This window comes from Oryctolagus cuniculus, chromosome 1, assembly GCF_051225735.1.
Source record: "Oryctolagus cuniculus isolate XC-2025 breed Fujian yellow rabbit chromosome 1, ASM5122573v1, whole genome shotgun sequence".
Classification (NCBI taxonomy): Eukaryota; Metazoa; Chordata; class Mammalia; order Lagomorpha; family Leporidae; genus Oryctolagus; species Oryctolagus cuniculus.
This window is the reverse complement of record NC_142867.1, coordinates 237,644,377-237,665,000: the sequence shown is the minus strand read 5'-3', so window position 1 is coordinate 237,665,000 and position 20,624 is coordinate 237,644,377. Positions and strand designations below refer to the sequence as shown.

General features: G+C 72.2%; 5 protein-coding genes across 16 annotated transcripts in view; 2 read left to right on the top strand and 3 right to left on the bottom strand.

The window, feature by feature from the left end:
- Positions 1-2,683, top strand: part of ABCA2 (ATP binding cassette subfamily A member 2) — a 21,800-nt gene extending 19,117 nt beyond the window's left edge. Inside the window, 6 exon segments of the mRNA XM_070066814.2 lie at positions 332-435; positions 505-597; positions 1,211-1,313; positions 1,410-1,547; positions 1,636-1,839; positions 2,042-2,683. Coding sequence (XP_069922915.2) covers positions 332-435; positions 505-597; positions 1,211-1,313; positions 1,410-1,547; positions 1,636-1,839; positions 2,042-2,077 — 678 coding nt within the window. The 3' untranslated portion in view covers positions 2,078-2,683.
- Positions 2,684-4,640: 1,957 nt separating this feature from the next.
- On the top strand, positions 4,641-6,678 carry CLIC3 (CLIC family member 3). Its single transcript, XM_051831083.3, has 6 exons — positions 4,641-5,039; positions 5,656-5,765; positions 5,850-5,975; positions 6,066-6,172; positions 6,249-6,424; positions 6,520-6,678. Exons 1-6 carry the CDS (start codon positions 5,004-5,006, stop codon positions 6,676-6,678), a joined length of 714 nt encoding a protein of 237 aa, XP_051687043.1. The 5' UTR covers positions 4,641-5,003.
- Positions 6,679-7,024: 346 nt separating this feature from the next.
- Positions 7,025-9,279, bottom strand: PAXX (PAXX non-homologous end joining factor). Of its 10 annotated transcripts, none has more exons than XR_016226990.1 (7): positions 8,518-9,278; positions 8,375-8,435; positions 8,205-8,251; positions 7,937-8,122; positions 7,782-7,850; positions 7,563-7,647; positions 7,312-7,485 (listed from the first exon to the last, which is right to left on the bottom strand). XR_016226990.1 is itself a non-coding variant. In XM_051831085.3 (7 exons), the coding sequence occupies exons 1-7, from the start codon at positions 8,622-8,624 to the stop codon at positions 7,446-7,448; spliced, it is 603 nt and encodes a 200-aa protein (XP_051687045.1). In that variant the 5' UTR covers positions 8,625-9,271; the 3' UTR covers positions 7,312-7,445. The 10 variants fall into 10 exon arrangements, 5 of the variants coding, with proteins under 5 accessions (XP_069922904.1, XP_089179017.1, XP_051687045.1 ...); XR_016226985.1 differs by having other exon boundaries at positions 7,937-8,127; positions 8,371-8,435; positions 8,518-9,276; XR_016226989.1 differs by having other exon boundaries at positions 8,205-8,254; positions 8,518-9,276.
- A 2,000-nt stretch (positions 9,280-11,279) lies between these two features.
- On the bottom strand, positions 11,280-15,209 carry LCNL1 (lipocalin like 1). Of its 3 annotated transcripts, XM_051831082.3 has the most exons (6): positions 13,911-15,209; positions 13,328-13,401; positions 13,120-13,230; positions 12,921-13,022; positions 12,702-12,727; positions 12,480-12,616 (listed from the first exon to the last, which is right to left on the bottom strand). In XM_051831082.3, the coding sequence occupies exons 1-6, from the start codon at positions 14,030-14,032 to the stop codon at positions 12,614-12,616; spliced, it is 438 nt and encodes a 145-aa protein (XP_051687042.3). In that variant the 5' UTR covers positions 14,033-15,209; the 3' UTR covers positions 12,480-12,613. The 3 variants fall into 3 exon arrangements, with proteins under 3 accessions (XP_051687041.3, XP_051687042.3, XP_089179052.1); XM_051831081.3 differs by lacking the exon at positions 12,702-12,727 and having other exon boundaries at positions 11,280-12,616; XM_089322926.1 differs by lacking the exons at positions 12,480-12,616; positions 12,702-12,727 and having other exon boundaries at positions 12,739-13,022.
- A 142-nt stretch (positions 15,210-15,351) lies between these two features.
- Positions 15,352-17,980, bottom strand: PTGDS (prostaglandin D2 synthase). The gene is given in 7 exon segments (NM_001082708.1): positions 15,352-15,459; positions 15,728-15,753; positions 16,118-16,219; positions 16,348-16,464; positions 17,005-17,081; positions 17,161-17,300; positions 17,838-17,980. Coding segments are annotated over 6 exon segments (576 nt in total). The 5' UTR covers positions 17,952-17,980; the 3' UTR covers positions 15,352-15,459.
- Between the last annotated feature and the right edge of the window lie 2,644 nt (positions 17,981-20,624).

The following is a 20,624-nucleotide window of genomic DNA, read 5'->3' as shown; positions in this document are numbered from 1 at the left end:
GCCTTCATCTTCCTGGGGAGCCCCCGGGAGGGTCCCCCGCCTTCATCTTCCTGGGGAGCCCCCGGGGAGGGTCCCCTGCCTTCACCTTCCTGGTGTTCCCCCGGGGAGGGTCCCCGCCTGCATCTTCCTGGGGAGCCCCCAGGGAGGGTCCCCGCCTTCATCTTCCTGGGGAGCCCCCGGGAGGGGTCCCCGCCTTCACCTTCCTGGGGAGCCCCATAGCACGGGGGTTTGGTCCCCCGCCCACTGCCCTTTTCCTGGGCCCCAGCCAGCGCTGGCCTGGCAGGGCCCGTGCGGGAGCCTGGCAGCGGCTGAGCCCGCTGCCCACCCCCAGGATGAGCCCACCACAGGCATGGACCCCAAGGCCCGGCGCTTCCTCTGGAACCTCATTCTGGACCTCATCAAGACGGGCCGCTCCGTGGTGCTCACGTCCCACAGGTGAGCTCGCCCCCGGCCGCCGCGCCCCGCCCCCAGGGCCCGCGTGCCAGCCCGTGTCTCCGCCCCCAGCATGGAGGAGTGCGAGGCCCTGTGCACGCGCCTGGCCATCATGGTGAACGGTCGGCTGCGCTGCCTAGGCAGCATCCAGCACCTGAAGAACCGGTGAGCCGCGGCGGGGGCGGGGCGGGGCGGGGCCTGCGGGCCGCGGGGGGCGGGGCGGGGCGGGGTCTGCGGGCCCGGCGGGGGCGGGGCGGGGCGGGGCCGGCGGGGGTCTGGGGGCGGGGCGGGGCGGCGCTGGGGCGGGGTCTGCGGGCCTGCGGGGATATGCTGGTGGGCGGGGCGGGGTCTGCGGGCCGCGGGGGGCGGGGCGGGGCGGGGCCGGCGGGGGTCTGGGGGCGGCGCTGGGTCTGCGGGCCGCGGGGGGGCGGGGCGGGGTCTGCGGGCCCGGCGGGGGTCTGGGGGCGGGGCGGGGCGGCGCTGGGGCGGGGTCTGCGGGCCTGCGGGGGGGGTATGCTGGTGGGTGGGGCGGGGCGGGGCGGGGTCTGCGGGCCGGCGCGGGTATGCTGGTGGGTGGGGCGGGGTCTGCGGGCCCGGCGGGGGCGGGGCGGTGCTGGGGCGGGGTCTGCGGGCCTGCGGGGGTATGCTGGTGGGCGGGGCGGGGTCTGCGGGCCCGGCGGGGGTCTGGGGGCGGGGCGGGGTCGGCAGCGCCGGGCGCGGGGGGGGGGGGGGGGTCTGCTGGCGGCACAGGGCCCCGGCCTCCAACCTGTGCCGCCAGCTTTGGAGACGGCTACATGATCACCGTCCGGACCAAGAGCAGCCAGAACGTGAAGGAGGTGGTGCGGTTCTTCACCCGCAACTTCCCGGAGGCCATGCTCAAGGTGGGCGGGGCTCGGGGCGGGGCGGGGCTCGGGGCGGGGCGGGGCGGGCCCGGGCCCCGCCCCGCGCCGCCCCTCTGACTGCCGGCCGCTGCCCAGGAGCGACACCACACGAAGGTGCAGTACCAGCTCAAGTCCGAGCACATCTCGCTGGCCCAGGTGTTCAGCAAGATGGAGCAGGTAGTCGGCGTGCTGGGCATCGAGGACTACTCGGTCAGCCAGACCACCCTGGACAACGTGAGTGCTCGCCTGGCCCTGCCCGCCGCCGCCGCCGCCCGCCCGGCCCGCGCGCCCACCGCCCCGCCCCGCCCCGCCCTGCCTGCAGGTGTTCGTGAACTTCGCCAAGAAGCAGAGCGACAGCCTGGAGCAGGAGATGGAGCCGCCCTCGGCCCTGCAGTCCCCGCTCGGCCGCCTGCTCAGCCTGCTGCGGCCCCGGCCGGCCCCCACGGAGCTCCGGGCGCTGGCGGCCGACGAGCCGGAGGACCTGGACACGGAGGACGAGGGCCTCATCAGCTTCGAGGAGGAGCGGGTGAGCGGGCGGGCCGCCCGGGGCGTCGGGGAGGGGGAGCCAGAGGGGCGCCTGCCGTGCTGAGGTCCAGGGGTCGAGTAGACGGGGAGACAGCGTGGGGGCGGCAGGGACAGGGCCTGGGACGCAGTGGCCCTGGGGGAGGCCAGAGGCGGGGTCCAGGCAGGGGCAGTCCCCACAAGGCCGGCCTGTCTGTTCCCGCCAGGCTCAGCTCTCCTTCAACACGGACACGCTCTGCTGACCACCTGGAGCTGGGACAGGGACGCACGGTGAGGACATCCGTGTCCCCGTGCCACCTGCCAGGGCCTGGGGGCGGAGGCTTAGGACTAAGGGCCTCTTCCTGTCCTCCAGCCCAGCACCGTCCTCGGCCCTGTCCTGTGGTCACTGTGGCCCTTGCCCACTTGTGCCAAAGGCTGGCCCGGCCCCGGGCTGCGCACACCCTCACCCCGCTTTGCCTTAAAGCCTTGGGGTCCGGCCTGGCCCCTTGCCCGCCCACCCAGCTCTGCCCACCGCCCTGGGGTGACCTGGGCTGCTCCGGGCGCTCCCCAACCTTTACCGGCTTCTCTGACCCTGGCGGAGGGGTGGGGCCGGGCCTCGCTCAGGCTGGGTGGTCTCACCTGGCCCTGCTCTGCAGGTGGCTGCCCTGGGGGGTGGGGTGGGGCGGGGCAGGGCAGGTGGAGCAGTGTGGAGAAGCTGCCCCCTCCGAACAGGTGGGGGCCCAGGCCCTGCCCCAGCCCTTCCTCCTGCCTCCGCTCCCCCAGCTTGGCCCCTGCCGACCTCCCCCACCTGGGAGCTGGACCTGTACATAGCGCACAGATGTTTGTTTTCAATAAATAAACAGAAAAGCCCTGGGTGTCCATGTGCTTGCCTGCCAGGGGCTGGCTGTCCCCCAGTGAGCCGCACAGGGCAGCAGCTCTGCCAGGGCCCAGGTGTGGAGCCCAAGGCAGTCGCCCCGACATTCCCTGGGGCCCCACAGGGGCAGGTTACCCCCCGGGGGCTGAGTGGGGGGGGCTGTGCCCGCCTGCATTCCATCTCGCCTGGTTGCTGCCTGTCTGGACGCCGGAGCCCCTGGGCAGGCAGGAGGGCCTGGGGCAGAGCCCAGGGAGCCGTGCAGGCAGGGCCGGGGCTGCTGGGACCTTGTCCCCACACTGACCCACACCTGGGGTCAGCCATGCACCTGCTGCACAAGGTGACTGGGGACAGCAGCACTGACCAGAAGGGTGGGGCCGGCACTGCAGCCGTGCCGCGGAGTCTCCTCGGCCTGAGCCGCTCCTGCAAGCCCCCCCCCCCCCCCCCCCGGTGAGGGATGTGGACATGGACCCGAGCTCTGGTCCTCCTCCCCTTTTTCCTCTTTGAAGACTGATTTGTTTGAAAGAGCGACAGAGGGAGGGAGAGCTCATCCATCCCCCGGGTCGCTCCCCAGATGGCTGCAATGGCCCGGCCTGGGCCAGGAGCCGTATCCGGGTCTCCCACGCGGGCGCAGGAGCCGCAGCACCTGGGCCACCCTCCTGCTTTGCCAGGCCGTAGCAGAGAGCTGGACGGGAAGTGGAGCTCTGCCGAGCCTCAGTGCCTGCCCGCTCCGGCTCCCCTTAGGGCCGTGGTCCAGGCAGGGTGGCTCATCCGCCATGGAGCAGGGGCCGCCTTTGGATGGTCACTGTCTGCGGATTCCACTGGCTCACGATGGTGCCTCCGTCTTCCTGCCCCGCCCCCGCCCCACAGTCTGGAGCCTGAAACAGCAGAGATCTGTGGTGGGGCGGTGCTGGGGGGCAGCGCTGGGTCCTTCCGAGGGCCGGGAGGGAGACTCGCCCCTGCTCACACAGCACCCTCGCTGCACGGACGCCTGCCCCTGCGCCTGTGTGCAAACCCCTGCGCCTGGAGGGCCCCGTCACTGGGTCAGCCCTCACAGGCTAACCTGACCACCTCTGAAGGACACTGCGGTCCCAGCCGGGTGGACAGCACTGCACAGCTGACAGCGCCGGGGCAGCGATGCGCCTGCTCCCTCCCTATCCTGTCCACCTCATGGTTTTGCTTAGGGAGCTGTGAGGGCGCCTGCACAGAGGCGTGGACATGGGGACCACCGGCAGGTGTGCGAGGGCTTCTCCAGGGGAGAGCCCCTGGCCACCCCAAAGACCGGCCCTGGGAGTGGAAGGGGACAACAGAGGGGCAGGGGAACTCGGGGCTCAAAGGATGCTGGAGCCCCACACGGCGGCTTCCGAGACCCTCCTCTGCCTGTGCCCAGGAGCCCTGGCCAGCATGGGGTCAGATGACGGGTGCTGGGGCGTGGGCCACCTGGGACAGCCACAGGGGCCCTGCCGGGGACCGTTCCCTGGCAAGCAGGCTGGTGGCTGAGTGGGTGGGAGTGGCGCCACCTGGGCCACACTGTCCCCGACAGCCCGGCACCACAGCGCCCGAGGGAGGGGAAGGCAGCCGGGCCGGTCCTACGCTGGCCACTGGGTTGCACCGCGCCTCCCCGGGGAGCTCACAGCAGGTGCCAGCAGCTGAGCTGGAGGCTGGGCCGGCGGGCAGGCGGGCACCTGCAGGCCTCCCACCTCCCCGGTCCTTGTAGTCCAGCCCAGGGCCACACGCACCAAGGGTAGGGCTTCCACTCCCTGGCGCTGCTTTTCCGAGGCTGAGAGTGAGACGCCTGCCTCGGCCCCCTCTGGGGGAACACCCAAGCCAGGTTCCCCGGCCCAGCAGGGCACGCCTGGAATGCAGCTCCACCCCGAGCAGGGAGGGCCCAGCCGGGGAGCCCAGTCCTGGGAGGGCGTCTCCTGCAAGGGAGCTCCTGGCTCCCGGGAGACGGAGACGGAGATGGAGGCCAGGGCCGCCGTTTCTCCCACCCCACCCCGCTGGGCTGGGGGTCCCAACACGGGGGTGCTGCTGCAAGAGAGGCAACAGCCCTGACCCAGAGCCGCCCCCAGGCTGGCTCGGCCCCGCCCCCAGCACGCCTGTGGCTGGTGGGCTCTCCCACCCCCTCCAGCACACTGGCACCCCCCCCCCAGCCAGCCTGGCCTGGCCTCACGTCCCCCAGGTGGCCAGCTCTGCGCCACTGGCACGGCCTGCCTAGGTGGCTGCAGGGGGCGGGCCGAGGAGCGGGGAGGGCGGGGCGGCCAGGCGGCCTTAAAGAGCTGCGGGCCCCACCCTGTGCCCCAAGCCCCGGCTCCACCATGGCCGAAACCTCCAAGCTGCAGCTGTTTGTCAAGGTGGGCTGGGGGGCTGGGGGGGGCGCGGAGCTTGCTGAGGGCTGGGTCTCCCCAGCACCGCCTGAGCCCCTGCTCCTACCATGGGTTCAGGGCACCCCACAGAGGCTGGGGGAAGGGGAGCCACATGGGGGCGGAGGCAGCCCTAGGCAGTCTGGGTGGCCCCGGTCCCACTCCCACCCTTGGTCCTCGAGCTAGGCCCCTTTGTGGGAAGGCCTGGCGGGACCCTGGGGTCACCGGGCCTGGGCAGGAGCAGGGGTCACACCCAGATCTGAGTGGGGGCTGTCAGGCCCTGTCCCCTCCCCGAGCTCAGGATCCGGGAGCCAGCGTGCGCGCGCCCAGCCCAGTGCCCAGTTTGCCGGGTGAATCACCTAGGAAACAGCCGGCCGGGTCCCCCTCACCCTTGCCGCCAGCCTCTGGCCCTGCCCAGGTTCCCCGAGGCTGGCACCCGCCTCCCCTTCCAGGGGTGCCCTGGACTGACCCCCACCTCACAGGGACCGAGTCAAGGGCCCTCAGCTGACACTTGGAGAGCCGGGCCGGGCTCCCGGGCTCCCGCCCAGCCGGGCGGCAGATTCCTGGGTCTGCTCCCAGCCCGGCTGGCTGTGCCCCACCCACCCAGGCGAGCGAGGACGGCGAGAGCGTCGGCCACTGCCCGTCCTGCCAGCGGCTCTTCATGGTCCTGCTCCTGAAAGGGGTGCCTTTCACGCTCACCACGGTGGACACGCGGAGGTGAGCCCCGCCGCACAGCAGGCCCGCCCGACCCCCTGCGCGCCCCTCGGCCAGCCTCTCCCCCCCCTCCCCCCCGCCCCGCAGGTCGATGGACGTCCTCAAGGACTTCGCGCCAGGCTCGCAGCTGCCCGTTCTGTTGCACGACGGGGACGCCAAGACCGACACGCTGCAGATCGAGGAGTTCCTGGAGCGGACGCTGGGGCCGCCCGAGTGAGCGCCGAGCGGGGCGCGCGAGGCCCGGGCGGGAAGGGCGCCTGGGGCGGCGTGCGGGAGTCAGCCGAGTTCCCCCCACGCCCGCAGCTTCCCCAGCCTGGCGCCGCGGTACGGGGAGTCCAGCACGGCGGGTAACGACGTCTTCCACAAGTTCTCCGCCTTCATCAAGAACCCGGTGCCCGCGCACGACGCAGGTGAGGCGGGCCGGGGGCCGGGCGAGGGCGGGGCGCGCCCCGGGCCGGCCCTCACCCACCGCGCCCGCGCCCGCAGCCCTGTACCAGCAGCTGCTGCGCGCTCTGGCCAGGCTGGACGGCTACCTGCGCGCGCCCCTGGAGCACGAGCTGGCGCGGGAGCCGCAGCTGCGCGAATCGCGCCGCCGCTTCCTGGACGGCGACCAGCTCACGCTGGCCGACTGCGGCCTGCTGCCCAAGCTACACATCGTGGACGTGAGCGGCCCGGGCCCGCAGCCGGGACCAGGGCGGGCGGGGAGGCGGGCGCGGGTCGTGGAGAGGCTCTGACCACACCCTGCACCCACCCGCAGGCCGTATGCGCGCACTTCCGCCAAGCGCCCATCCCCGCGGAGCTGCGGGGCGTGCGCCGCTACCTGGACAACGCGCAGCAGGAGAAGGAGTTCAAGTACACCTGCCCGCACCGCGCCGAGATCCTGGCGGCCTACCGGCCGGCCGTGCACCCCCGCTAGCCCCCTGCCCCACCCCGCCCCATGAAGGCCTCTCTGCCCCAGAAGCTGGGGGGGGGGCAGGTGTCCCACCCTCGGCCATTGCTGCCACCCCAGGAGCTCGAGGGCAGCGCTCCGGCCCAGATGAGTGCGCCACCAGCACAGGGGGACTGGACTGGGCTCCCAAACCAGTCAGGCCGGGGCGGGGCGGCCGAGGGGTGGGGCCCGCATTCCTCCCCAGGCCCAGGCTGCAGGCCCGGACCCCTCCCCCATCCCCTCCCCCATGGTGGTCACAGTGCAGATGCTGCCCCGCCCCACCATGGCCCTCCAAACACGTGTGTGCTCAGCACATCCTCCTGCGAGCATTCTCCTATGGGTGGGGGGGCCATGTTCTGCTGGGCGGGGCCTGGGAGGCTGAGAGCAGAGCTCCGAGCCGTGGGGAGCCCTGGCTGTGCCGTCCCGGCACCTGGGCTGGCCAGGGAGGGAGGACCAGGTGGGTGTGAGGTGGCTCCACCACCTGCAGGGCCACATGGGCGGCGCCTCCTCTAGGGAGCCGGCTGCACCTGTTGAGATCCAGGGGCCCCACCCGCGCCCAGAGTGCAGGCCCCAGGGGGCTCCCTGACCCCCTGCGCCAGCACCCCCAGGAACCAGCGCCTCGCCACCTCAGGGCACCTTTATTTGATGGGGCAGGGTCCTGAGGGGCAGCAGGATGGGCCGGGGGTGGCGGGGGCTCCCAGGGTGGTGCCCACCCCCCAGGCAGACTCCAAGCACAGCCACACTTCGCTGTCACTTCAGGCTTCGTCAAAGTCAACACCGCCGGCCGGTTTCTTACTGGGAGAGAAGAGGGGGTGAGGAGGCAGCGGCTGGGCCGGACCGTGGGCGCGGGGAGGGTGGGGGTGGGCAGGTACCTCTTGAAGCCGGGGTTGATGAGGGACTCCCCTGGACACCGTCTGCGGACTCCCTGTCCAGGGCCACCTCGCTGGGGATCCAGATCTAGGGGGAAACGGGACAGGGGATCCTGGACCCAGCAGCACCCGGGCAACAGCCCGTTCCCGATACCGGGGCCTCTCCGCGGACCTGCGCCCGGCCCGCTCCAGCCCCAACCCACTTCCCAGGCGACGCCTCACCTGGTAGGAAGAGCTGAGGCCCCGCCGGCCGGGGGCTCTTCCTAGGGCTGGGGGTCGACTCCTCCGCGGCTGAGGGAGGGGACCAGAGTCACTACGGGAGCTGCCAGGGGACCGGCACCTACGGGACCCCTACGGGGGGTGACGAGGGTCCCCACCTGCCAGCCGCCGCTCCAGGCTGCACACCCGCTCTGCCAGGCCCAGGGTCAGCGCCTGCAGCCTGGGGGCTGCCTCTGGGCCGGCTACCTCCGAGAGCTCAAAGGCCAGGGCGGAGGGCGCCCCGGGGAGCGTCAGGGATGCCGCCTCCTCCTGCAGGGTCACGGTCACGGCTTGCTGCTGGCAGGCTGCCCTGGGAGACAGAGCGTCCGGCTGCGTCCACGCCAGGCCCGCCCCCCCCCGCCCACGCCTGCCCAGCACCGGGCTCACCTGAACCGGGCGCCGAGGTCCTCCGCCGCGCTCAGCCCCAAGCGCGCCTTCTACGGGCACAGAGCCTTGTCACCAGGGCCCCTCCGAACCCAGCCCGAGTCACCTGGGGTGCCAGGCCAGGCAGGCCGGCAGGCCGGGGTCCCCCTCCCCGCCTGGGCCCCTGTACCCACGAGGGCCGCCAGGCCGCCCGGCGTCCAGCAGGTGCTCCAGAGCCGCGCGCCGTCCGTCACGCTGCGGCGAGAGGGGCTGTCAACGCGGCCGCCCGTCCCCGGGGCTCCCCGCACCGCCCCTCGCCCGGGAGCCCCCCACTCACCAGAGGGTGAAGCCGTCCTCGTCCCCGCCCTCCTGGCCCTCGCACCAGCACACGAAGCGGGGCGGCCCCGGGCCCGGCGGCAGCGTGCACAGCGGCGGCGGCACCATGGCAGCTCGGAAGCCGCGGGCCGCGCTGCGGGCCTAGGGCGCCTGCGCGGGGCGGGGCCTGCCCGGGGCGGAGCCTTCGAGGACTCGGAGCCCAGCCGCACGACGCAGGCGCAGTAGCCCCGCCGGCCACGCTTCCGGTGCGGAGAGGCGAGGCTCGCGGTCTCCGGCGGGGCGGGACCGAGCGCGCACCTGCGCGGCGAGCCTTGGGCGGGGTGGCGGGCAGGGGGCTCGGGCTGCCCGGGCCCCCGGGGCTGGCCCCTCTGGGTCTGTTTGCTGACCGCGGCCTGCAGTGAGGGAGCCGGGCCCAGCGCTGCCGCCGCCCGGGTCTGCACCGCGGGTAGCGGGAACGAGGCGCGGGCTGCGCCTGCTCTGCGCTGCGGTGTGGGACGCGGTGACTCCCGCGGCGCCGGCTTGCTGTTCTCAGCCGCTGCGTGCGGGCGTGGTGACCGGCGCACCGGGGCGCACGGGGCAGGCGTTGCTGCGCAGCCCGAGGGACCCTGCCCGCTCCCGGCTGCCCCCCGGGGCCCAGCTCCTGCTAACGGTCACCGTGGGTGGAGGCCCCGGCTGCTGCTGTGGGCAACTGGGGAGCGAACCAGCAGGTGGGAGGTTTCTCCCCCACCCTGTTAAATAAATAAATACAAAACTTAAAAAATATTGTGGAGCTGTTGCGGGTTGGAGTGGGCCTGGCCCCCTGACTCAGCGTGGGCGGCCCACACTGGGCACCAGGGAGCTGGACCCGGCTGCAGGGGTGGACGGAGGGAGAACAGTGGGGGGGGGGCTGCTGGGGCTGGGGCAGAGCTGGGGGGGAGGTGGAGGGAGGCCCAGGACTGGGGCTGGGGCACAGCTGGGGGGGGGGGAGGGAGGCCCAGGGCTGGGGCACAGCTGGGGGGGAGGGAGGCCCAGGACTGGGGCTGGGGCAGAGCTGGGGGTGAGGGAGGCCCAGGGCTGGGGCTGGGGCACAGCTGGGGGGGGGAGGGAGGCCCAGGGCAGGGGCTGGGGCACAGCCTGGGGGGGGTGGGAGGCCCAGGGCAGGGGCACAGCTGGGGGGGAGGGAGGCCCGGGGCTGGGGCTGGGGCACAGCTGGGGGGGAGGGAGGCCCAGGGCTGGGGCACAGCTGGGGGGGAGGGAGGCCGGGGCTGGGGCTGGGTAACAGTGGGGGGGGGGGAGGCCCAGGGCTGGGGCTGGGTAACAGGGGGGGGGGGAGGCCCAGGGCTGGGGCTGGGGCACAGCTGGGGGGGAGGGAGGCCCAGGGCTGGGGCTGGGGCACAGCTTGGGGTGGGAGGTGGCCCAGGGCTGGGGCAGAGCTGGGGGGGAGGTGGAGGGAGGCCCAGGGCTGGGGCACAGCTGGGGGGGGGGGAGGGAGGCCCAGGGCTGGGGCAGAGCTGGGGGTGAGGCCCGGGGCTGGGGCACAGCTTGGGGTGGGGGGTGGCCCAGGAGCAGACCCTGCATGTGGGAGAGTGGAAAAGGGGGAGGGGAGCTGGCCAAGACCACGGGGGGGTGCGGGGGGGCCTCTCCAGGGGCCAGTAATGGCGCCAGCACTCTGGCTGCCTAAACATGGGCCCTCCAGGCCCAGAGCTCAAGGCCTGGGTCATGGTTCCAGGTAGGATGTGGGGGCCGAGCCGCAGCCCCTCAGCCCTGGAAGCTGGAGTGTTCTGTGGTTGGAGAGGGGCCTCGTCCGAGATGGCCTCTAGGGAGCCGGCTGCACCTGTTGAGATTCAGGGGCCCCACCCGCGCCCAGAGTGCAGGCCCCAGGGGGCTCCCTGACCCCCTGCGCCCGCACCCCCAGGAACCAGCGCCTCGCCACCTCAGGGCACCTTTATTTGATGGGGCAGGGTCCTGAGGGGCAGCAGGACGGGCCGGGCAGGACACAGGGCTGACCTCGCACCCAGGCAGGGAGGAAGGCAGCCCGAAAGGGCAGCTGCGAGCTAGGCGGTGGCCAGGGCCTCGAGGGGAGTCGGCCGGACGGTGGCGGCAGAGGCACAGAGGCCCTGTCGTGGACAGGACTGCAGGGCGGCTGGAGCCAGGTGGACGGACGGCCAGGGAGGGCCTTGTGGGTCGGGTGCTGTCGTGTCAGTGAGATGGGACCCGGAGGGGGCAGGGCCCAGCGCCCATTCTCCAGGCTGGGGGGAGGGGGGTGCTGAAGGCCGCCCCCGTGTGGCCAGCGCGGGGTGGTGCAGGGGGCGGGAATCCTGGGCTGCAGCAGGGAGGGAGAGGGAAGAGGGAGAGGGAGAGGTGTGCTGCTCTGAGGCCGGCAGCACACCCTGGAGTCCCCTCTGCTGCCCTGGGCGCCCCTGCGTCTCCCGGTGCCTGTGGGAGATGAGCAGCGACGAGCAGACCTCCCCAGCCACCCACCCAGCGCCTCTCAGCGGGTGCCCCCCAGGCAGGTGCTGTCCCCTGGCCAGGCGCTAGGAGACGCAGTGTGGGGCCGGCTCTCCTCTCCGGGTCTGCCAGCCTTCAGGGGGCCCAGGGCAGGCGCCGGCAGGAGCTTGGCCTTGTGGGGGCTCCTAGCCTCGAGGCCAGCGTGCAGGTGGTGGGGCAGGCGTGCCGCGGCTGCCGGGGCCCCCGGAACTCAGGGGAGGCCTTGTCTCTGTGACCGGTCAGTCCAGCTGGACCCCCTCACGGAAGGCACGTCTGAGGGGACACGGCTGCTTCTGTTTACACTTTTCTTTGGAAGATTTATTTTCCATATTTGAAAGGAAGAGTTACAGAGAGGCAAGGGGGGAGAGGGGTCTTCCATCTGCTGGGTCCCTCCCCAAATGGCCACAACGGCCAGAGCTGCACCGATCCAAAGCCAGGAGCCAGGAGCTGCATCCTGGCCTCCCACGCAGATGCAGGGCCCAAGCACTCGGGCATCCTCCACTGCTCTCCCAGGCCACAGCAGAGAGCGCGATGGGAAGTGGAGCAGCCAGGACTCGAACCGGCGCCCGTGTGGGATGCCACATCACAGGCAGCAGTTTTAGCTGCTACGCCACTGCGCAGACTCCTACTTATTTTTATTTGAGAGGCAGAGAGAGAGAGAGGAAGAGAGTGCTCTGTCTGCTGATTCAGTCTCCAAATGCCTGCACAGCGTGGGCTGGGCCAGGCTGAAGCCAGGAGCTCCATCTGCCTCCCACGCAGGTGCAGGGGCCCAGCACGGGGCCATCTTCTGCCGCCTCCCAGGGTGCATGAGCAGTGGGCTGGAATCTGGGGGATCTGGGACTTGAACCCGGGCTCCCTGATGTGGGATGGACGCAGGCGTAACCACTGGGCCAACCGCCTGCCCCAATTATGATTTATTTATGTATTAAATTGAAAAGGAGAGAGACAGAGAACTCCCCCATCCACTCGTCCGTTCCCCAAATGCTGGGAGCCCAGGACTCCATCCGGGTCTCCCGCCTGGAGGCAGGGACCCAGGTGCCTTAGCAGGAAGCTGGGGCGGGGTGGGGGGGGACCGGGGGCTCCTTAACCTCTCACAAAGGCCCACCTGGCACCCATCATTCCTGAAAAATTCCCACCTGAGCCCCGGGGACCCCCAGGCCACGGAGGAGCGACAGCCCCCCCCCAGGGCGGACAGCCACAGTCCAGGGCCTGCTCCCCCCCCGGGGGGCTCTCTGCGGCATCATCCACCCCCTCCCCTGGCCCCATGGCGGGCGGGGCCTGGGCCGGGGTCTCCAGTCGGTCGCTGCAGCTGCCCGGTGGGCTGGGCGGCCGCAGGTAATGGGGCGAGGAGGCTCCCGGAGCTAGGGGCCAGGGAGCCCCGGGGTGCAGTGCGGGAGGAGCCCGGGGGTCGCGGCGCGCGGCGGGCACCTGTGCCGGGATCCCCGCCAGTCCGCAGGAGCCTCAGCCCCTCCCGGAGCGGCCCTGGGGGGTCCCCGCCCAGCCCTGCGTGGTCTTAGGGAGCGTCGGGGTCCGGGCCCGGCCCCCCACAAACGCACGGCGCCGCTGGCTGGCTTCGGAGACATTTATTTTGCTTGGGGCAGGGGAGCCGCACGGCCTTCGGGGAGGGGGCCTCACTGTAAAACAAGGGCGGGGGCGTTACGGTGACCGCCAGAGCGGGAGGCCCCCCGCCCCGCCCCCGCCGCGGCCGCGCGCACGCACCTGGGCGAGGGCACCGGCGCACTGGTCTGCGGGAGAGAGCGGCGTGAGGGGCGGCCTGGAGCCCTTCCCGCGGGCGGGGCCCCTCCCGACCCTCCCTGAGGGACCGTCGCCCACCCGGCACCCCCCCCCGCGGCTGGCTGGGTGACCCCTCCCAGGCGGGCTCTTCCGGTCTGGGTCAGAGGGCCCCCGCCCCGGAGGGGGTGGGGAGGCGGCGCTCACCGGTCTTGGGCAGCAGGGCGCCCTGGCTGGGGTTCAGGCCCACCTGGGGGCCCAGCAGCTTCAGCTTCTGCGCGCCTTCGGGGAACAGCTCCGGGGCGCGGGCTGGGGGTCGGGGTGGGGTGCGGGTAAGCGCCAGGGGCGGGGGAGGAGGAGGGGCGGGAACGGCGGGGAGGGGACGCTGGGCCGGGGCGGCGCCCACCGTAGAGCTGCAGCCAGACGTTGCGCGTGTCCCCCCGGCGGGTCTCCAGGTACAGCACGGCGAAGTTCAGGTAGTCGGTGAAGGCCACGCGGATGTCGGTCTGGCCCATGGCTGCGGAGAGAGCGAGCCGGCTGCCCCGCGCCGGGAAACCGCACACCCTGGCCCCGCAGCCCCAGCCGCCCCCCTCCCCCACCTGGGGCACCCTCACCTGGGTTGCTGAACTGCCCGGCCACGGCACCCTTGGTGAAGGTCGCCTCCAGCTTTTGACACCCGCCATCGGGCCTGGGGAGGAGGACCCCAAACCCTGAGCTGCAGCCCCTGCTCCCCTACTCCCAGGGCCACAGCCACCTGGAGGGGTGCACAGGGCCAGAGGGCACAGGGTCTCCCCCCACACACAGGTGCACAGGGCACCACACACAGGTGCACAGGGGACCACACACAGGTGCACAGGGGACCACACAGGTGCACAGGGGACCACACACAGGGGCACAGGGGACCACACAGGTGCACAGGGGACCACACACAGGGGCACAGGGCACCACACAGGTGCACAGGAGACCACACACAGGTGCACAGGGGACCACACACAGGGGCACAGGGCACCACACAGGTGCACAGGAGACCACACATAGGTGCACAGGGGACCACACACAGGTGCGCAGGGGACCACACAGGTGCACAGGGCACCACACAGGTGCACAGGGGACCACACACTGACTCCTGGGCCCTTCACAGCCTGTGGCGCTGCTCTCACACCGGCCCCTGTCCCAGCTGAGGCCCAGGTCACTTACAGGGGGTACCCGAACTTCAGGGCCAGGTCGCCATTGGCCAAGGGGGTCACCAAGACCACGGGCATCTTCATGTCGTCCTTGCTGTCCTGGAAGCTCTGGTCATTGGATGCGGCCCCCACCATGTACCAGGTGCCCTGGAACTGCGGGCGGGGGAGGGAGGCTGGGAGGAGGCCCCCCACTGAGCGGAGCTGTCACTTCCTCCCCATCAACCCTGACCTGGGGTTGGGGCCGGGGGCAGCTGCTTGTGGCAGTGGCAGGCCCTAGGAGTGGTGGGGACCAGCTGTGGAGTGGGGCTCCTGGGGGGGTCTCTTCCATGCCCCCAGCCCCAGCTGAGCCTGGATGAGGAACAAGAAGTGGGAGGAGGCTGTCCCGGCACAGGGGCCGGCAGACCGGGACGCACCTGGCTGGCATCGAAGTTGGCCTGTATGGGCACCTGGGCCTGTCCCAGGGATGCCCCGAGCAGGGCCAGGAGGGAGCCAAGCAGCAGAGCCTGCAGCGCCATGGCAAGGGGCAGGAGCGCTGCGGTGGCCGCCCCGCGGAGGCCTTTATGCCCCTGAGATGCCCCGGGGCGGCTGGCAGGCCAGCCGGCGGGGTCCCAGCCCACTGCGATAGGTGCCGATCGAGTTGCACCCTGCAGCACCCTTGGCCCGGCCCAGGCTCCACCTGTTCCGCTGCACTTTGCCTGGGGCTCTCTCGGGCTCTGGGCTGGGGGCTGCCCTCGCCTCCCCGGCCTCCCCCAGCCCCCTGGGATGTCGGCCCCCACTCTCAGCTCAGGCACAGCTGCCTCTTCCAGGAAGACCACTGAGGTCACCTTCACCTCAGGCCTTGTGGGCGGGTGGGGGTGGGGTCCTGCACACCGTGACCCAGCAGCACCGGGACGGAGGCCTGGGGAAGGCCACTGCGGCCGGGCATCTGGGGCCAGCTGGAGGCTGGGATTACAGTTAGGTGGGCCTCGTGTGGCTTTGGTGCCAGCGCTCCGGGGGGGCAGGGCTGTGCGCTCTGGAGACCCAGGCCGGAGTGGCCCAGCGAGTCTGTCCCGGGAGGGGTGGACACACCTGCCTCTCCAAACAGTGTGCCTTTCTGTGCCCTAGACCCTTATCTGCCCACTCTGAGCGTGCTAATCCCACACTTGCAAACCCTATCCGGTCCGCGGCTCCTGTGCAGGGTTGGGGCAGCTGCCTACAGGGATTAGGAGCTGAGAGGCAGGACCCAGCGCCCAGGGGGGCCGGGGCGCAGCGGGCAGCCTGAGGGGGGCTGCCGGGCACGTCCCCTCAGGGGTCCTGACTGGCGGCCCTACCGGGAGCAGACACTGCAGGGTCCCCTGCCCGCCCCGCCCCGTGGATGACTACAGAGAGGCGGGTGTGTGTGTGCTGGGGGTGGGGTCCAGGTGGCTGGAGCCAGGCCCAGGGCGGCGACAGACAGGCAGGAGCCAGGCTTCTGACTTTGCTTGGAGTTTATTTCTGAGCCCAGGAACAGCCCAGGGGGCAGAAGTGCTTGGGGAAGGACGCAGGGCTGGAGTCTCCAGGGAAGTCCGGAGGGCTGGGGTCTCCTGGTGGGCAGAGCAGGACCCATCAGCCCCCAGCCCCGACTTGCAGCAGGGGTCTCCCCCAGGGGGAGTCCTCTGACCTCCCCTGCTCATCGCACCCCTCCCTTCGTCCAGGACGGTCCCTGCTGATGGAGGCCCTCCCCCAGCCTGGGGACCCCCTCCCCCCGGCCAGGCTCCACACCCGCCCCCCCCCGTCCTCCTTGGGGGCCCAGGTCTTCTCTGGAAGGCGTGGTGGGGCGGGGTGCGGAGTGCCCGGGCGAGCCGGCCTCACCTAGTCCTGCTCCTCCATGCATTTATCTGCCAAGAAAGGGGCAGGGGCGTGGTCAGCGCCCAGGCGGGGCCAACCCCCTGCAGGAGCTCCCCCTCCAGGAGCCCCAAACTGCAGCCTCCGGCAGCCCGCCCCTGCCCTCCCGCCCCAGACCCTGCTCACACAGGGGCCACCTTTCTCCACCTCAGCTGCCCGCCACCTGCTGGGCCAGTGCCCCTGTGTTCCCCAAGGGTGACCCCACCTCTCACCACGTGCGGGGGGGGGGTCCTGTACTCTGGGGCCTGGCCCCAGTGTGGGCAGGGGTCCCAGTGAGGGGGCTGCAGGCAGTCAGCCCCTCCCCAGCGCCCTCTCCTGTCTGACCTCAGTGGCCGCCCCTGGACCAGGCGCCCTCACCGTTCCGGGGCAGGAAGACAACGATGTCCTCCGTGAAGCCCTGGGCCTTGCAGAACGCCATGAACTTCTGCTTCAGCTCAGCCCCGGGGGTCTGGCTGCGGCCTGCGGCAGGCGGACAGGGAGCCGGCCTCAGCGCGCCCAGGGCCTGGGAGCCGCCTGGCACTGCCCTCAGGGCCAGCCCTGCGTCCCTCGCCACCCCGGGGCCAGGCGGTGCTGGGCAGGGCACCTACTGTAGAGAGTGGCCATGCGGAAGTCCTGGCCCGGGCCCTTGGCACCCTCACTGTACAGCAGAGCGAACTCCTTGTAGTCGGTGTCCACAACCCAGACAGAGTAGGTGCTGCCCCAGTCTGGGGACCGAGAGACCACCTTGTTGGGGGCCCCGCCTCCCGCCTTGGGGGAAGGGGCACCTTCTGTGGGCTGTGCCGCGGGAGGGGTCTGGCTGCTCTCTGTCCGTCTGCCCACCAGCCAGCTCCCCGTTTCCCATCTGCACAGCCTGGATGCCCGCGCCCCCAGCCAGAGGAGAATCCGGGGTCCAGTGTGGCCACAGCGCTGCTGGCCAGACCCCTGGAGGGGAGCCCACCCCAGGGATGGACGCTGTGTGGAGGTGAGGTGTGGAGGGGACGTGGGGGCTGCGCGTGCCCCCCGCCACGGGGGCAGGGGTGGTGCCTGGCAGAGCTGCAGTGGGGTCTAGAGAGGTTCCAGCCCCCTAGGGGGAGTCCCTCTGCCCCCACGCCCACACCCACAGGTGTGGCCGTCAGGGGCAGGCCTGGCCTGGGAGCCCTCACCCCGGTGCCGAGCAGCGCCCCCACCCCAGCTGTCTCTGGGCAGGAGCCCGCGTCACTCCGGACGGGTGCCACTCCCAGGCAGATCGGGTGGGGCCCACTCACGGGGACTGGTGTAGGTGTAGCGGCCGGGGCGCCCCGCGGGCTGCAGCAGCAGAGTCCGCGTCTCGCACTGGTTTTTCCTGCGGGCAGGTCACCCTCGGGGTCAGGGAGCGGCGCGCGGGGCTCTGGGTCCCGCAAGCCCACCGCCCTCTGTCCCACCTGAGGAAGGTGGAGGTGATGTTGAGCGCCCCCTCTTCCGTGGGGGCCACCGTGGACCGGCACATGGACAGCGCCGCCTTCTTCTCGCGGAACCAGCTCGAGTTGGAGGCGAGGCCCGCGGTGAACCAGCGCCCCAGGAACTGCGGCGAACGACCCTTGGTCTCGGCCAGGACCCTACGGGCCGACCCCGAGAGGGGGGACCCCGCCCCTCCCCCTTTCGGCCCCACCCTCGTGGCTGCCGCGCCACGCCCCCATCCGTCCCGCGCGGCACGCGGGCGGCGCGGACTGCAGAGGGCGGCTCGCTCCGGGAGGGGTGCGGGGCGGGTCTTCGGCTCCCCTCGGCCAACCGCGGGGGTCGACAGGCCGCCGGGGCGGGGCGCGCGCGCTCGCGCACACGCTGCTGCGGGAGCCATCCCGGCGCCCGCGCGGCTCCGCGCCGCGTCCTAGGGCTTGTGCGCCGTGCGTGGACAGCGCTCGGGCGCCGGCGCCCGCACGGACTTGCCGCGTGGGAGCAGGTGCCTCCCGCCGCGCCGCGCCGCCGTCTTTCCCGGCGAAACGCCGGTTGTCCTGGCCAGCGGGGCCCGGTGCCTGGCTCAGCCCCGCGCCGCCCAAAGCGCCCCTTCGCCGGACAGGCCCCTGTCCTGCCGCGGGGCGGGGCGGGGCGGGGCGCCCCTCACCTTGTCCTGTTGGAATTCGGGCTGCACAGAGACCGGGTCCTGGGCGCGGGTCTGCAGGACCCCCAGGACTCCCAGCAGCACCAGCCCCATCCACAGCCCTCGGGAAGCGGCCATCGCTCGGAGCCCAGTAGGCAGAGCTAGGGAGGTGGACAGCGGAGCGGAGGGCGCGCAGCAGACCCCTATTTATGGGCCAGGCTTGGCGGCCGCCCAGGGCGCAAGGACAGCCCACTGCGGGCTCGTGATGCTGGTGGGGGCGGGGAGGCAGCTGCAGCCTCTGCCCCCGCACGGGCGCTTATGCAAGAGGCTCCGCAGAGCCAGGCCGGGGGGGGGGGGGGGGGGCCGGGCTGCGGGAGGGAGCGCGGGGGTGGGCAGGGCCCTGCACCGGGAGCCCCAGAGTCCGGAACAGAGGCCCACGTGCGGCCTACAGGGTGGTCTTGAAGGGCGGTGATGGGGAGTGGCCTGCATGCCTGCCCCCCCCCCCGCTGCCCTCCCTTGAGTGGGACCCAGATGGGGGGGGGCGGGGCGCAGCACCCCGTGGACCCGGCCCCACCCTGTCACCTGGGCTGGCCCTGCTGGGTGGCTGTCGGAGCAGCCGAGGGTGGGCCGTGCGGGGCTGGAGGGGGTGTCTCTCACAGGCCATGTTCCAGGGCTGCACCGACCAGGCTGTCAGGAGCACCCAGGAGCACCCAGGGGAGGGGCTGCGTCTTTCCCCCACCCCGCCCCTGGGTCTGGGGCCCCATCCCTTCCCGTGGGGGGGGGGTCCAGGCCCTGCTGCCTTAGCGTCAGCACCGGCCTGGGGCTCTTGCTGCCACTGGTGCTGGGCAGAGGCAGGTGTGGGGGAGGGGCCCAGAGTCAGGTGGCTGTGCAGAGGGAGGGGCAGCCCGGCCCCCCATCAGCCCTGCCCGGAGCAGCCCGAGGCACTGTGAGGCGGGCTGGCGGGGGTCTCGGGGGGTCCCCTTTAGGGTGCAGCAGGCAGAGCAACGCGGGGAGCAGGCCGTGGGCGTCAGTCCCCACTGGGGCCCTACCTCTCCTCCAGCTGAGCCCTGCACCCTTCCGCCTGGGGAGACCTCCCCCCAGGGGCCGTCTCCTGCGCTGCTGGTGTTGGAAGCTCTAGAAGATTCCATGTCACAACCCACCCTGGCTCTTGGGACAGACCTGGCCCCTCAGCTGTGTCCCCCGCCCCCCGGCAGTCCACGGCCGAGCCCCCAGTCCATCCTGCTCTGTTCCAGTCCCCAAGCCCTCCACCTCGCCAGGGGCCAGGGCCAGAGACCCGAGGGGTGAGTGGTCGGTGTCCCCCGGGGCCCGGCCCGACCCACGTGCAGGCCCTCAGCCGCCAGCCCCGCCCTCGCCGGTCCCCAGCAGGTGGACGGGCGCTGGCCGGTTTGCGGCACGCGTGGCGTCCACGAGGCTGCTCTTTCATCTTCCGCCAGGCGCAGGGAGGGCTGAGTGGCTGCCAGACCCTGCCGAGCACGTGTGAGGTCTGTGCTGGCCCTCCTGCAGGGATCTATGAGATGGGCTGGGGCGGGTGTGGAGGACGCCCCCCGAGCCCCGTGCGCCTCGGGCAGGGCGAGGGCCTGGCTGCCGGGGGTGGGGACCGGCTGGACGCTGGGACAAGGCCCACGGCAGCACAGCTGCCTGCTGGTCCTCGGAGGACTGGGGGAGCCGGGTGACTGTGAGAGGTCGTTCCCAATGAAAGGGCCCCAGGCCGGCCCCTGGAGCCCACAGAGGCCGGGCACAGTCCGCTCGGTGCCTGCCCTCAGAGGTCTGGGCCTCGTATAGCACCAGGCCCAGGACACACAGCTCCTGGCCTGGGGAGGACAGCAGCCGCGCGAGGTCCGTGGCGGCTCAGGCAGGGGTCTGGAGCCTGGCCCGCCCTTCCGGGGTCCACCGCCTGGCCTGAGATCCCCTGGTGTCTGGGACATGCAGGCCATGGGGACGGACAGTGGGGTTGGTCGCCGCACCCTGCAATGCCCAAGGTCCACTCACAGGGACAGCTCGGCACCCTGACCACTGTCATCCCCCAGCCTCCTGTGTCCTGGACACAGCTGTCTCCCGGGACCCCCCACCTGCCTCCCCTCCACCCTGCTCACCGGCCACTGGGCCTCCCACCACCCTGCGTCCCCTGGGCTTGGGTTGACCCTGGGCTGGGGGTCCGCCTTGGCCCTGGCGTGGCCCCAGCTCCCTGCAGCCCAGTTCTCTGGGCTCTGGTGGCATAGCCCCTCCCCCCAGCATCCACTTGACACTCAAGTCCCCTCTGTGTGGGGCCTGGCCGTACGGGTGTGAGGGGTGGGGGGTTGCGGATGCAGTGTGGAAGCTGGAGGGGCTGGGGCCCGTGAAGCCCCCGGAGGCCCAGGTGAGCACCGTCCTCTTCCCGGAGCCCAGCCTGGGTCAGCCGGGGCTGGCAGCTCGTCAGTCCCTGGTGCTGGCCACACCCCTGGGTGGCCCTGTCCTGAGCCACCAGCCTCGGGCCTCCTCACAGAGGACTTGGCTTCATGGCAGAGGAGCCCTGGCCCTGAAGGGGGGCACAGCAGGGCTGGGTGAGGCTGTGGGGGCCTCGCCTGCTCCTCCTGTCCCCTTCCTGGGAGCAGAGACAGAGGCAGCCGCCTCCACCACCGCCCTGGGGGGCAGCAGGGCGGGAGCAAGCCCGGCCCCCCCCCCCCCCCCCGAGCTGGGCAGAAACAGCAGAGCCAAACGCCGACTCTCAGGAAAACCAGCGCAGAGAGAGGAGAGCCATGAGCCACCAGGCGGGCGCTGGGCCTGGTGCTGAGACGCCCACGGTGCAGTGCA

What these genes read in the sequence shown, in the direction of transcription:
- CLIC3 (XM_051831083.3), top strand. Translation starts at nt 5,004, where the DNA reads ATGGCCGAAACCTCCAAGCTGCAGCTGTTTGTCAAG. An exon ending in AGCTGCAGCTGTTTGTCAAG is followed by an intron (nt 5,040 to 5,655) that starts GTGGGCTGGGGG and finishes CCACCCACCCAG; the next exon opens with GCGAGCGAGGACGGCGAGAG. An exon ending in CGGACGCTGGGGCCGCCCGA is followed by an intron (nt 5,976 to 6,065) that starts GTGAGCGCCGAG and finishes CCACGCCCGCAG; the next exon opens with CTTCCCCAGCCTGGCGCCGC.
- LCNL1 (XM_051831081.3), bottom strand. Translation starts at nt 14,032, where the DNA reads ATGGTGGGGGCCGCATCCAATGACCAGAGCTTCCAGGACAGCAAGGAC. An exon ending in CTGAAGTTCGGGTACCCCCT is followed by an intron (nt 13,402 to 13,910) that starts GTAAGTGACCTG and finishes CCTCCTCCCCAG; the next exon opens with GCCCGATGGCGGGTGTCAAA. An exon ending in CGGGCAGTTCAGCAACCCAG is followed by an intron (nt 13,231 to 13,327) that starts GTGAGGGTGCCC and finishes CTCTCTCCGCAG; the next exon opens with CCATGGGCCAGACCGACATC.
- PAXX (XM_070066803.2), bottom strand. Translation starts at nt 8,624, where the DNA reads ATGGTGCCGCCGCCGCTGTGCACGCTGCCGCCGGGCCCGGGGCCGCCC. An exon ending in CGGCCTGGCGGCCCTCGTGG is followed by an intron (nt 8,255 to 8,370) that starts GTACAGGGGCCC and finishes CTGTGCCCGTAG; the next exon opens with AAGGCGCGCTTGGGGCTGAG. An exon ending in ATCAACCCCGGCTTCAAGAG is followed by an intron (nt 7,486 to 7,562) that starts GTACCTGCCCAC and finishes CTTCTCTCCCAG; the next exon opens with TAAGAAACCGGCCGGCGGTG.